General features: G+C 47.7%; 2 protein-coding genes across 2 annotated transcripts; one reads left to right on the forward strand and one right to left on the reverse strand.

Moving 5' to 3' along the window:
- Positions 1–78: 78 nt before the first annotated feature.
- On the reverse strand, positions 79–1,447 carry CFAP144 (cilia and flagella associated protein 144). The gene is made up of 4 exons (XM_080601529.1): positions 1,262–1,447; positions 928–987; positions 631–734; positions 79–379 (listed from the first exon to the last, which is right to left on the reverse strand). The coding sequence occupies exons 1-4, from the start codon at positions 1,392–1,394 to the stop codon at positions 290–292; spliced, it is 387 nt and encodes a 128-aa protein (XP_080457655.1). The 5' UTR covers positions 1,395–1,447; the 3' UTR covers positions 79–289.
- A 45-nt stretch (positions 1,448–1,492) lies between these two features.
- Positions 1,493–9,948, forward strand: PIF1 (PIF1 5'-to-3' DNA helicase). The gene is made up of 12 exons (XM_080601499.1): positions 1,493–2,039; positions 2,121–2,226; positions 2,377–2,502; positions 2,598–2,751; positions 3,385–3,499; positions 3,570–3,676; positions 4,085–4,224; positions 4,907–5,013; positions 5,788–5,875; positions 6,454–6,599; positions 7,562–7,753; positions 8,088–9,948. The coding sequence occupies exons 1-12, from the start codon at positions 1,545–1,547 to the stop codon at positions 8,142–8,144; spliced, it is 1,833 nt and encodes a 610-aa protein (XP_080457625.1). The 5' UTR covers positions 1,493–1,544; the 3' UTR covers positions 8,145–9,948.
- The last annotated feature ends 1,613 nt before the right edge of the window (positions 9,949–11,561 follow it).

Below are 11,561 nucleotides of genomic sequence, written 5' to 3' on the forward strand. Positions count from 1 at the left end.
TGTCAAAAAGTTGAAGAGTTTTCTTAGACTACTCGTGTAGATGGTTTTGGAAACAGCAGCAAGACAAATGTAAAGGTTTTATTAATAGGTTTATTCCTGTAACTATTGTCAGGCTGCAAATCTAGACAGATGGGTTCTCTCCTCCCTTTTCTTGCAATCTTCTGGTGCCAGGAATCTACCACATTCACCTAATAACAAACAGGGTCTAACGCATTATATGTCATTAACTGCCTCAGTCTACGTTGTGTGGCTTTGCCATTCTCCTACTGCAGCTTCTCATACTGCTCCTTCAAGGTGCTACACGGCAGCTACCTAGTTTAGTGATCTCCGTTTTCCGGCGTGGGAAGTAGAGTCTGCGATCAGTGCGGTCTACATCGATCTGGAAAACAATTATAGGCTGGAGTCATGTGCTTTTCTAGAACGAGTAGTAGTCCCTCCTGAGACGAGTGATGTGCTAAAAAAAGCTAATGAGTAGAGTACCACTTAGTATATAATGTTCACTATTTCAGTACAGTCGAACCTTGTGAAAAAGGAGAATTTCATTTTTGAAACAGCATTAGGAATCCTGGCTATATAAACTTACTTCCCCACACTTGTGCAAAGAGCTGAATCCTTAAGCACTCTACTCACCAAAGGTGTTGTGTTCCAGCCTATTTCCTGGCTTTCAGTTTGTGGCTCTGAATATTTCTTTGTTGGCTCCAGTGCAGCATGATGAATAACATTCAGAAACTTTTCTGTTGGTTTAAGAGACAAATACAAATGAAAGGTAGGTAGTATGTTTAAAACCTAACAAAATACAAATCAATGGTGTGGATGTATGCCAGAGTGGGATGTCTCAACCTTATCCAAACAATAGCAAGACAGCCAAGGTGGGAGGCAGTTGGTTGTTTTCTCATAGCTATCACAAGTGGTGCAGAGATTTCTTACCATCTGCAGGCTCTTCTATATTGTCGTGCCAAGACATAGGCTTCTTGGTGACCGTGTGAACTGAAAAAGAAATTAATTGCTTTAATGTGCATTTAGCATCGCAACCAGGTATAGGTTATCTATCACTGCAAACGTTCTTTGCGGTTATTTCCCCAGTGTGAGCCCAACTATTTCTCTGAAGCTGTAAAGGAAAAGCAGCTTCTGAGAAGGAGAGTTCCCAGCTGGAAAGGGGAAAGCACGCCCTGGGTGCCATGGCTGTGGGTGCTGAGGGCGAGCTGCCCGGGGGTGTCTCACGGCCCGCTGAGCCCCGGGGGCCCCGGCCCGGCCGCCTCACCGCGTCTGAGCGGGTTCAGGCCGTGCTCGGTGCGCAGCCTGAGGCACCGCAGCTCCTTCCGCACGCGCTCGCCCAGCAGCCGGTCCAGCTGCACCGGGTCCGGCCGCTCCCGCTCCCCGCCGCGGGCCGCCATGGCTCCGCGCGGCGTCCCGCCGCCTAGCAACGCGTGACGCAACGCGCGGCTCGGCCGCCCGCCCGCCTCCTACTGGCCGCCGAGTTAAAGCCCCCGGCGCTGATTGGCGGCGGCGGCACGCGGCCGGTTTGAACGGGCGGCGGCCCTAAGATGGCGGCGGCGGAGCTGCGCTGCACCGTGGCCGTGGAGGAGCCGCTGCCGGGCGGGGCGGCCCCGCGGCGCCGCGTGGTGCGGGGCGCGCTGGTGCTGCTGGGCCGCAACGAGCTGCGGCAGCCGGTGCTGCGGGTGCTCGGCGGTACCGGCAGCGGCACCGGCACGGCGCTGAGCTTCCCGCTGAGCGGCGACGCCGTGCGGCTCTTCGCCCGGTTCGCCGGCGAGGGGCGGGCGGCGGTGCGGCTGGCCCCGGGCGGCGCCCAGCTGCTGCTGTCCGACTGCCCGCCCGACGCCCTCCGCCGCTTCCTCCGCCTGCTGCGGCACAAGCTGGCCGCCGGGCCGCGGGGCGCCCCGCGCTGCCCCCGCCTGCTGGCCCGGCCGCCGCCCGCCTTCGCCATCATCAGCCCGCTGCGGGAGCGGGACGTGCTGCGCCGCCCCGGCCGCCCCCGGGGGGAGGGTGGCGGTGAGGAGCCGGGGCAGCGCCCGGCGGAGGTGAGGCCCCGGGATGGGACGGGACGGGGCGGGGCGGCCCCGGTGAGCCGCCGCCGCCCTGACGATGCTCCCGTCCCGCAGGTGCCCCGTGCGGAGCGGCGGCCCCCGGCGAGGCTCTCGGCGGAGCAGGAGGCGGTGCTGGGCGCGGTGCGCAGCGGGAAGGGCGTCTTCTTCACCGGCTGCGCGGGTGAGGGCCGGGGGAGGCCGTCACCGGGGGAAACCCTCGGCCCCGAGCTGCCGCTTCCCGCGCCCCTGCGGTTCTGACTCCCCTCTGGGAGGGAGCGCAGCCCCGGGAGGGGAGCCGGGGGTGAAGGAGGTTTCCTCTGCCTCCCCCTAGGGACCGGGAAGTCGTTCCTGCTGAAGAAGATCGTGGGCTCCCTCCCTCCGAACAGCACCTATGCCACAGCCAGCACCGGGGTGGCAGCTTGCCACATCGGTGGCACGACGCTCCACGCCTTTGCAGGTAAAGGTCGGCCAAGCATCAAGGAGCTGAGGGCTCCTGCTCCCTACCCAAGAGGTTAGGAGCTTCCCAAAGCTTGCTTTCTTCTCCCCTGCCAGGGATTGGCTCCGGGAAGGCGCCGCTAGAGCAGTGTATCCAGCTGGCAGAGAGACCTGGAGTGCGCCAGCACTGGCTGGCCTGCCAGCACTTAATTATCGATGAGATCTCAATGGTGGATGGCAAGTTCTTTGACAAGCTAGAGGCAGTGGCGAGGTGAGTGATCGTCAGGTCAAACAACTAAAAAAAAGTGAGTTTTCCTATACTTTCAGGTTGCTTCTTTTCAGAAAGGAAAGCCTGATATCATAGCCAGCGTTAGGACAGACCTTTAGCTTGAGATAAGTTTTGATTGTGTCCACATCTTCCCAGCTCTGGCTGTTCTGGTTGCAGTTTCCATCTTCAGAGTGATATGCTGTCTGTAGAGAGCTGAGTCTAGAACACAGTTGTCTATTCTGCTCCTAGCATTTATTTCTTGTTTCCTGGACCAAGCTTGCTGTGTTTATCCCAGGTCAAAGCTGGATTTCAGCTCAGGCTCCCAGCACTTTCTGACTCCATGTCACAGTACCGGAGCTTGCACTGTGAACCAATAAACTTGTCTTGATGCTGAACATTGAGCAGCAGGAAGCAGCTGTAACAGCTACTGAGGAACAAAGACTAACAATGACATTTTGGGTGGATACACAGACAAAAATGAATGTACTGCTTAATTATTTCAACTGTTCTCATACGGCTGAGGATAGCCATCTTTTAATGCAAGTGTTTGAACATACTGACAGAGAAGTAACTTCTGAGACTTGACTATGGTCAAGTCCTGAAGGGCATTCAGAATTTCTCTTCTTTACTTTTCAGAGCAGTAAGGAAACGGGATGAGCCTTTTGGAGGAATTCAGCTAATCATCTGTGGGGACTTCTTGCAGCTACCCCCAGTGTGCAAGGCTAATGAAGAAATCAAGTTCTGCTTCCAGGTAGAAAGCTGTCCCTAAGCTTGCCCTCATACTTTGTCAGTCCTTTCTTAACAAGAAAATGACTTGCCAGGCAAAAAGCTGGAGGAAATGCATCCACATAAACATGGAGCTCACTGAAGTGCGGAGACAGACCGATAAGACGTTTATCTCGCTCCTGAGTGCAGTCCGTTTAGGCAGGTGAGGAGAAACTCTGCTCTCTTTCTGTTCCCTGCTGATGGAGCAGAGGCAAGAGCCATCTGTCACCTCTTCCTCGTGTTCTCTGTGAGGGATGTGGGGCTGGGGGCAATAGCTATGAACACATTAGTCAAAGTAAGGTGGTTTACTGTATGCTGCTATGGTAAGGAAGGACCCTTTCTAGGTTCCCTGTTTGCAACTTCTGCTAGGGAATGCAATGGATGTCAAACTGGCAATGGCTGGGAACGGACTGGGGCACACACTTGTGTGGCTCTCCAGCTTTGTGTAGTTACCTCTCTCCACCCTTCTTGGTTGGGCTTGCAAAGCCTGATGTAGCGATGTGGGAGTTGCTGCTGCTCAAGACACGTTCGTGATCCCTTTCAATAATAATCCCCTTTTTTGGATCCCCAGGTGCACAGAGGAGGTTACCAGTCTGCTGATGCAGACAGCTACCAACAGGTCTGAGCGTGATGGGATCCTGGCTACGCGGCTCTGCACGCACAAAGATGATGTAGAACTAACTAATGAGAAACGCTTGCAACAGCTATCAGGTGACCTTTGTGCAGGAAGCTGCTGGCTTCAGGGCTGAGCTCTAAGAGGATGCAATGGGGATATTGCGGTGACAGGAGGAATCGGTGTTCTGTCATGCACAGTAGTGCTAGTCTGAGCTGTGCGTGTAGGAGTTGAGCTGCCTGGAGAGAAATTTCACAAATTTCTTTTAAATCCACTTTGTTACTTCTTAGTGTGCAGTAGACAGTGAACTTACTGCTTGCAATGGGATAGGGTGGGTCACTAGTGCCTCCACACCCCTGCTTCTTCCTTCTGTAGCATTTCAGGCCATGGTCTAACCGATGCTGCTTGAGTTATCAGGCTGTTTCATTTTTGCCTCCTTGTCAGGACCAAGGATTCCTCCTTAGTTGTCTTTGGAGATCTGGTGTTGGCAGTGAGTGGAACCGGTTCTATGCTCAAAGTGGCAACTGATCAATTCCTGTTTAATTGGTGGTCTTTAATTCCCGAGCCTTCTCGTGCTCTGGGAGGTGTGCTGGGAGGAGGGGTACCAATGAGCTTTTCACTGTTGGATGTAACAGGGCTTGTGTGAAAGTGTCATACCAGCAGAGGAGAATGGATATTGAAAGAGGAATTGCTGTAAGAAATAAAAGCTGAGTCTCCTGCAAACACTGCATAGCTTATGTCCAATGGCTGTAATTTGTGACTCGTTTCTTTCTTTAACAGGAGAAGTGCACACTTTTGAGGCTTTGGACAGTGACCCAATGCTCGTGAAGTTAATTGATGCTCAGTGTCCTGTGGGTGGTAAAGTTGTGTTAAAGGTTGGAGCTCAGGTGAGTGTGTGTACGTATGCTTGTTTGGGAAAGTCCAGCAGATCAAGTGGTGTAAGAAAAATAAACAGCAGATAAATATATACAGTAGATTAATGTATAGAATGCAGATTATGTATGGAAAAACCATACCAACAGAAGACTAGCCCAGTCTTTGTGTCCTTTCTGCTTCGAATCCAAACAGAAGTTGACTTGATTTGAGCTCAGGTCCCTGTCCCATGGACAGTGGTGAGCACTCAGACTTTGACACACATTTCCCATCACGCACAGAAGCTTCCAGGAAGCAGAGGGTATAGGCAGTCCTTGCCTGCAGTCTCAGCTTCAGGTATAGCAGCCTTCCTGACCTGTAAGAGCAAGACACAGATTGCCAAATGTGAAGTACTGGGCTCTTTGCTGTGTGCGGGGGCTGTCAAAGCAGAACGGGTTGTGTTAAAGCAGCACCACTGGGTGCCTTTGGAAGGTGTTCCTCAGCTGTTCCCAGAAACTATACATGTCTAAGCTTGTTGTCATTTGGGAGGAGGAAACCTGTTCCCTGAATCTGACATTGCAGCTGTGGACAGAAGCAGCTCAAGGGAAAAGTGTTCAGTGCTGCAGAATGATGTAGCTGGGAATCCTAGGAAGGGAAGGCTGTGCAATAAATTCAGTTTAATCAGAGATTATGCTCTATTCTGCAATAGGATAACATGGCCATGCTTACGCTTTCTGGCTAGAAGCTTAGCCGGAGGTGGCTAAACAGGCTAGAAAGGGATTTTTTTTTTTTTTTTCCCCCCCCTGTAGGTGATGCTAGCTAAGAATCTGGATGTGTCTCAAGGGCTGGTGAATGGAGCACGAGGAGTTGTTGTGGGGTTTGAAAGTGATCAGAAGGGTAAAGTAAACTCTGTTTTCTTAAAAAATAAAATAATGGACTACAGATGACTTGTTAATTTTCTTTATTGTTTAAGAATAATCTGAGGGAAAGCAGGGAAGAGATCTCTGCAGCAAGAGGTTTGTGGTTCTCATGGGCTGCCATGTCATCTGCTGCATCAGCTGCAGCCTAATCTATAAGGCCTCCCATGTTTGCTTCTCTTTATTCTCTGGATACGTTTGCTCATTTTGCATTTCCTTCTGTGCTGTTGAAACAAGTCTTGGTTGTTTTCATTTTTCTCAGAATAATGTTCTGTTACCTGCAACATGTATTTCTCTGCATGTCAACTGATAAATTATCTGACTTTAATTCATCTGCTTAAGTAAGTCCCAAATTTAATTTCAGGACATCCTACTTAATGTGTGGGCTCTTTTTTTTTTTTTTTTTTATGACGTTTTCTAATGTAGCCCTAAAACTCATGAAAGACTGGTATGGGATAGAAGAAAAAAACAGCTCTTAAGGCTGCTGGCTTCCTGCTGTTGAGTGTCAGGAACACACCCTTGTTTTTCTCCTATTCCCTTTCCTTTCTATTCCTACAGGGCTGCCTAAGGTGAGGTTTCTCTGCGGGGTCACACAAGTCATCAAAATGGAGAGGTGGGTCTTCAAAGGGCCACCTGGAGTTCATCTGAGTCGCCAACAGTTGCCCCTAAAACTGGCATGGGCCATTTCCATTCACAAGAGTCAGGTGGGTGCTCTTATACAACTATCTAGAGGCTCGTATACTGCCATAAGCCTTCTCTCCTGGGTGAGCTTGCATTCCTGGTAAAATGGGAAGGAAAAATGAAAGGCCCTTGTGGGGAAGCTCTGGGGTATGTATGTCTCTAGTTGCAGGGAAGGCAGCATCTCTCCTGTTCATGATGCTTGTTTATAAGCTTAGTTTGGTAGGCAGTAGTATTGCTAGCCTGTCTTTGATCCTAGAGTTTCCATAATGGTGCTGCTGTCTACATACTTGGTGTTGGACTGTAAATCAGCAGTGCTTAACTGCTGTGGGCTGTTCAGGATTGTGTTTCCTTGTTAGTTATCAGCATTCATGACCCTGAGGTTTGCTTTGTGTACCCAAGGAAGCTGCAGTAGTCACAGCTGTGCTATTTGGGCTAAACTGTCCTTTTTATGTATTTTTTTTTTAATGTAACTCACACAGTTCCTACCTCCCTGGAATACTTCATACAGTCTGATAAACTCCTCTCAGTATAAGAGATCTATGAGCTTGTTCCCAAGCCGTTGTAAATTTTGCTGCCTCCTGGAATTTCTCTTGATGCAGGCAAGGTGTGCCAGGACTAACCCAAACCCTCTCTCAGATGGACTGCTTGAGAATGATGTCTCCTCCAGTTAATTACTAGGAGTGGAAACAGCGGGACTTCCTTCCCTGCTGTGTTGGGTTCATGGGATTTGTAGAATTTCACACAATAACAGGCTTGTAAGAGTTAGTGGATCCTACTGTCTGATAGCAATTTACTGACTTTTCTTTCTGCTGTTTCCCATCCTTTTAATCAGTTAAATATATAGTCAAACAAGGGACCTCCTTTCTCATCAGGCTTGTACACTGATGATGGTACAGCCTTTGACAAACTCACAGGATAGGTTAGTATTGATGCAATGTGGTGTTCTTTGTGTGTGCTGTATAACAGATTTCTCTCTCTTTGGTAGGGCATGTCTCTAGATTGTGTGGAAATCTCCCTGTCTCGCGTCTTTGAAAGTGGGCAGGCTTATGTAGCCCTTTCTCGAGCCCGTAGCCTTGCAGGTCTCCGTGTTCTGGATTTTGACCCAAAAGTAGTGAGAGCTGATCCTTCTGTGTTGCAGTTTTATAGACAACTGAGACGTCATCAACTTCTAACCCAGGTAAAGAAAAATCCTGTGCCAGCAAAGAGTGCCTTGTGCAACCAGGATGACAGGTGTCTGGGCTGAGATGCTTTATTTTATTACTTAAGCAAGATCGTTCAAACTAAAACTTGTAATGGCAGGAGAAATGAAACCACAGGGAGGGGGAATGTAGTAGGGCAGCTCTCAGCAGCAAAATCTCCTGCAGTGTTGGGGTTATATAATGCTTCCTGGCCACATGGGTGGAAAAAGGGGGTGGGTGGGATTCTTTGATCCTCCTGCTGGAGTAAGGAGTAAAGGGGAACAAGAGGAAGTGGCAAACAAGAAATCTCTAATATTTTTTCCTCCTCCTCAGGATTCACTACGTACCCATTCAGATGCTGATGAAAAAGAGAACTGGAAAAGCAGCTGAGAATGCTCTTCTGGCCTCTATGAGGCATCAACACATATGGTTGAGTTGCAGCGATCTTGCTGTTGAGTATATTTGATAATGTAGATGAATTCAAAAGATATTTTTTTAAATGTTTGTTTCATTCAGCTGACTCTGGATGTATAGAAGTGTCCCTGTCTTGTGCCTCTGAAATCTAGAAGTCTTCTGTAGCCCCTTTCTGGGTCCACAGTCCCAAGCACTTGTGTGTCTCCAGTGTGACTCTAGCAAACAAAATGACTGAACAAGGATGTTGCTGAGGGACCTTCCTATGGTTCTGTCCTGGCTGCATTTTTATCCTGCACATATGTGGACTGCGAAACTTGTATTTTTTTTTTTCTTCAAGTATACCACAGCTGGGAGATGGGAAGTTTGTGTCCCCTTTGCCTGAATGATCTGGACCTGTTCACTAGAGCTGCTGACATGAGGGGAAAGCAATGCAAAGTATCTGGAGTACATGTGATTCTCCTGGAAGTGTGGAGCTGCCAGGAGCTAGGCTATTGCTTCAGATTGCATGTTGGGATGTTTTTGCATTTCAAATGTTTAACACCAGTAGGCTTTGCACAACTTCATCCACAAACAAAACTGTAAAAAGTTGTGTAATCTGTTATGCTGATACATTCATTTTGTTAGCCTGTTGTGTACGGTAACACATGATTTTATTTTTTTAATCCTTCCAAGATGAGCTGGCACTGTTAAAGTTAGGAACAAGTCCTACATTTTCTACCCATAATCATGGACCCACAAGAATTGGGAAGATCCATTACCCCAGAGCAAGAAGGGAGTGAGCAGAGAGAGGTGCTGATGGGCCCCCCTTTTGTTTAAGCACGTGAGGTTCTTTCAAAGGGGAGGGGGTTTGTTAGAACTAACACATAGCTAGTGAGGTGGAAGTTGAGTGTGTAATAGGGAAATGGCCAAGGACATGGGAAGTGAACCGTAACCACTTTTTTCAGCAAAAGGAGGGCTGAACAGAACTAATGTACTGTCTTTTTAAAGCCTTAATAAAGGAGAAGATTTACCCTTTGTATTTCAGCATATTGCTTAAGTAACTTGTATCTTTCTAAATGTTTAATATGCAGAAATAGTGTGAAATAGTAATGTCTGTTAAAATGATGTTTACTCTTGGGTTAGACTGTTACAAAGGATACACCAGCCATTTTTTGTCATACACAATACAGTGATTTATGGACAGATGAGAAGAGTAATGAGATAAGAGATTTTAAAGGGTTTTAACCTGCATTAAAGTTCTGTAATAACAAGATAACTTAGAGTTTAAGAAGGGTGATTATGCACAACGCAAATAAACTATTGTGATCTTCTTGAAGCAGCTGCCTTAACCGCCCCTTTCATGGGTTAAGGACTGACATTACCAGTTGTGTGTGTGTGTTTTTTTTGGTTTTTTTTTTTGGTGTTGATTTGAGGTTAGAGCTAAACATCAGAACTTATTACCCCTTCCAGGTTTAACTTTCATGTTAATATTAAATATATGTGAAATATTAGGGTTGCCCTTTCAGAGGTGAAACAGTGGAAACAGAATAGAAGTGGCTTATGATGGCTTGGCAGTTGTCCTGAGGCTGAAAGGGGTTTGTCTCTGTAAATTTTGGATGTTCTCACTCACTCCCAGCTAAAGCAGATGTAGGTTGCAGGTGAAGACTGCTATTTAAATCCTAAAAGGGGCAGTCAGGACAAATATGAGCTGTCAGCCTCTGTCATGGCTCCACTGCAGTCAGGATTGTGATGCTGCTTTTTTAATAGAATAAAACAGCCATTTCTATGAAGTAAAAATCTTCTTACAATTAAATTGTTTGCCAATTACCTTCACAGGAAAACAGACTCAACTTGAGGAAAATAAATGTGATTTGTTACCAGTTAAAATATATTTGAATAGTGAGAAACAGACAAAAAAATAAACAGAAAAACACTGCCACCACCCCTATTTTATTTACAGACTCAACTTCATTACTTTGCTACCACCTCCTCTACCCTACTGCCCCCTGTGGTACAGGAAGAGGGAGAACAGGAGCTGGGGTCGGTCCCTAAGAGGATCCTCTCAGCTGCTCCGTGCTCCTTCCCCTGCTCCAGCAGGACTGTCCCTACAGGCTGCTCTGCCTCAGGAAAATCCGCTTGGGTGTGACCCCCTCACAGGCCTCAAAGGAGCCCCAGCTGCAGCGCGGGGAGCACCTCTTCCCATTCCTCCTCTGTCCTTGCTGTCCGCAGGGCTGTTTCTCACACGTTTTTTCACCTCACATCTCACTGCCATGAGGTGTTTTTCCCTTTCTTCAACAAATTATCACAGGGGCACCACCGATGTTGGGGCTGGGCTGTCGTGGGCCTACTGTGGAATTGGCTCGACCCAGTCCTGTCCTGTCAGGCCCTGGGCAGCCCCGGCCACCCGTCACAGAGACCCCACGCACCAAGCACCAAGTGTGTAGGTTTCCTTTGAAATTGCATCTCTACCCTCTCCTGTAGCTGCTTGTACCATCTGCGCCCTTGAATACACTGGGTAAGTCTGGAGGTGCGGTGGTGTGCCAAAGGGGAAAGGGCCTAAGATGGAGGGGATGGACATCCCTGTGTGGTGGGTGGCAGGGGAGAGGTGGAAGGGCTCTGGAGCACCGTCAAAACAAGAGACAAGCTGAGAGGGTGTGTGGCACTATGGTGAATAGCTGTGGTTTATTATAGTCCCATAAATATGAGGGAATGAACGTTGTCTCACCACTTTCACAAACTGTGGAGAAAGTATTTAAACACAGCTTTTGCCTTAACAACCACAGCTATAATAAAGTGAATTAAACTACATGTTTGATTCATAATTGGTATTTCTGTTACCACAAGTACAGCCATTCTCTTTCCAAATACATTAAGCCATAGGAAACTGCTTTATGTTGCCTAAAGTTTCATAATACATTTATGTGTTATTGGAAACATAATTCACATGCAGGGTGTTATTAAAACCCGATCGGCTTCCAGTTTAAATCTTTGTACAGTGATTTAACTCCCTTCTCATTTTTATGTGACATTTTCATAATAATTAAACATGAGTACGTCCTTGCAGTCTGTACCCAGAAATTCTGTGGTGAGCAGCAAAGGGAGCAATATTCCTCTTGGTCTCAGATGCTATAACGTTATTGAGTCCATGAATTAGATTCCCCTATCCCGAATTGCTCTGAATAGATCAAACAAATGCTACTCTTAAGTAATGGAAATACAGTACATTAAAGGCTCTGCTATGAATGCTAATAACATTATTTTTTCTCACAGATATTAAAAGTCTCTCATTTTGTATTATACCACTTGGTGACATGCAATTGTCTTCTGCTGCTAAATCTCAGCAATTGAATTATTAGCATGAGAAAAGACCTGAATTACTAGAGATTGCATTTAGATGTGTAAAATCTCTATCTC

This window comes from Anser brachyrhynchus (assembly GCF_964034855.1).
Source record: "Anser brachyrhynchus genome assembly, chromosome: 8".
Lineage (NCBI taxonomy): Eukaryota > Metazoa > Chordata > Aves > Anseriformes > Anatidae > Anser > Anser brachyrhynchus.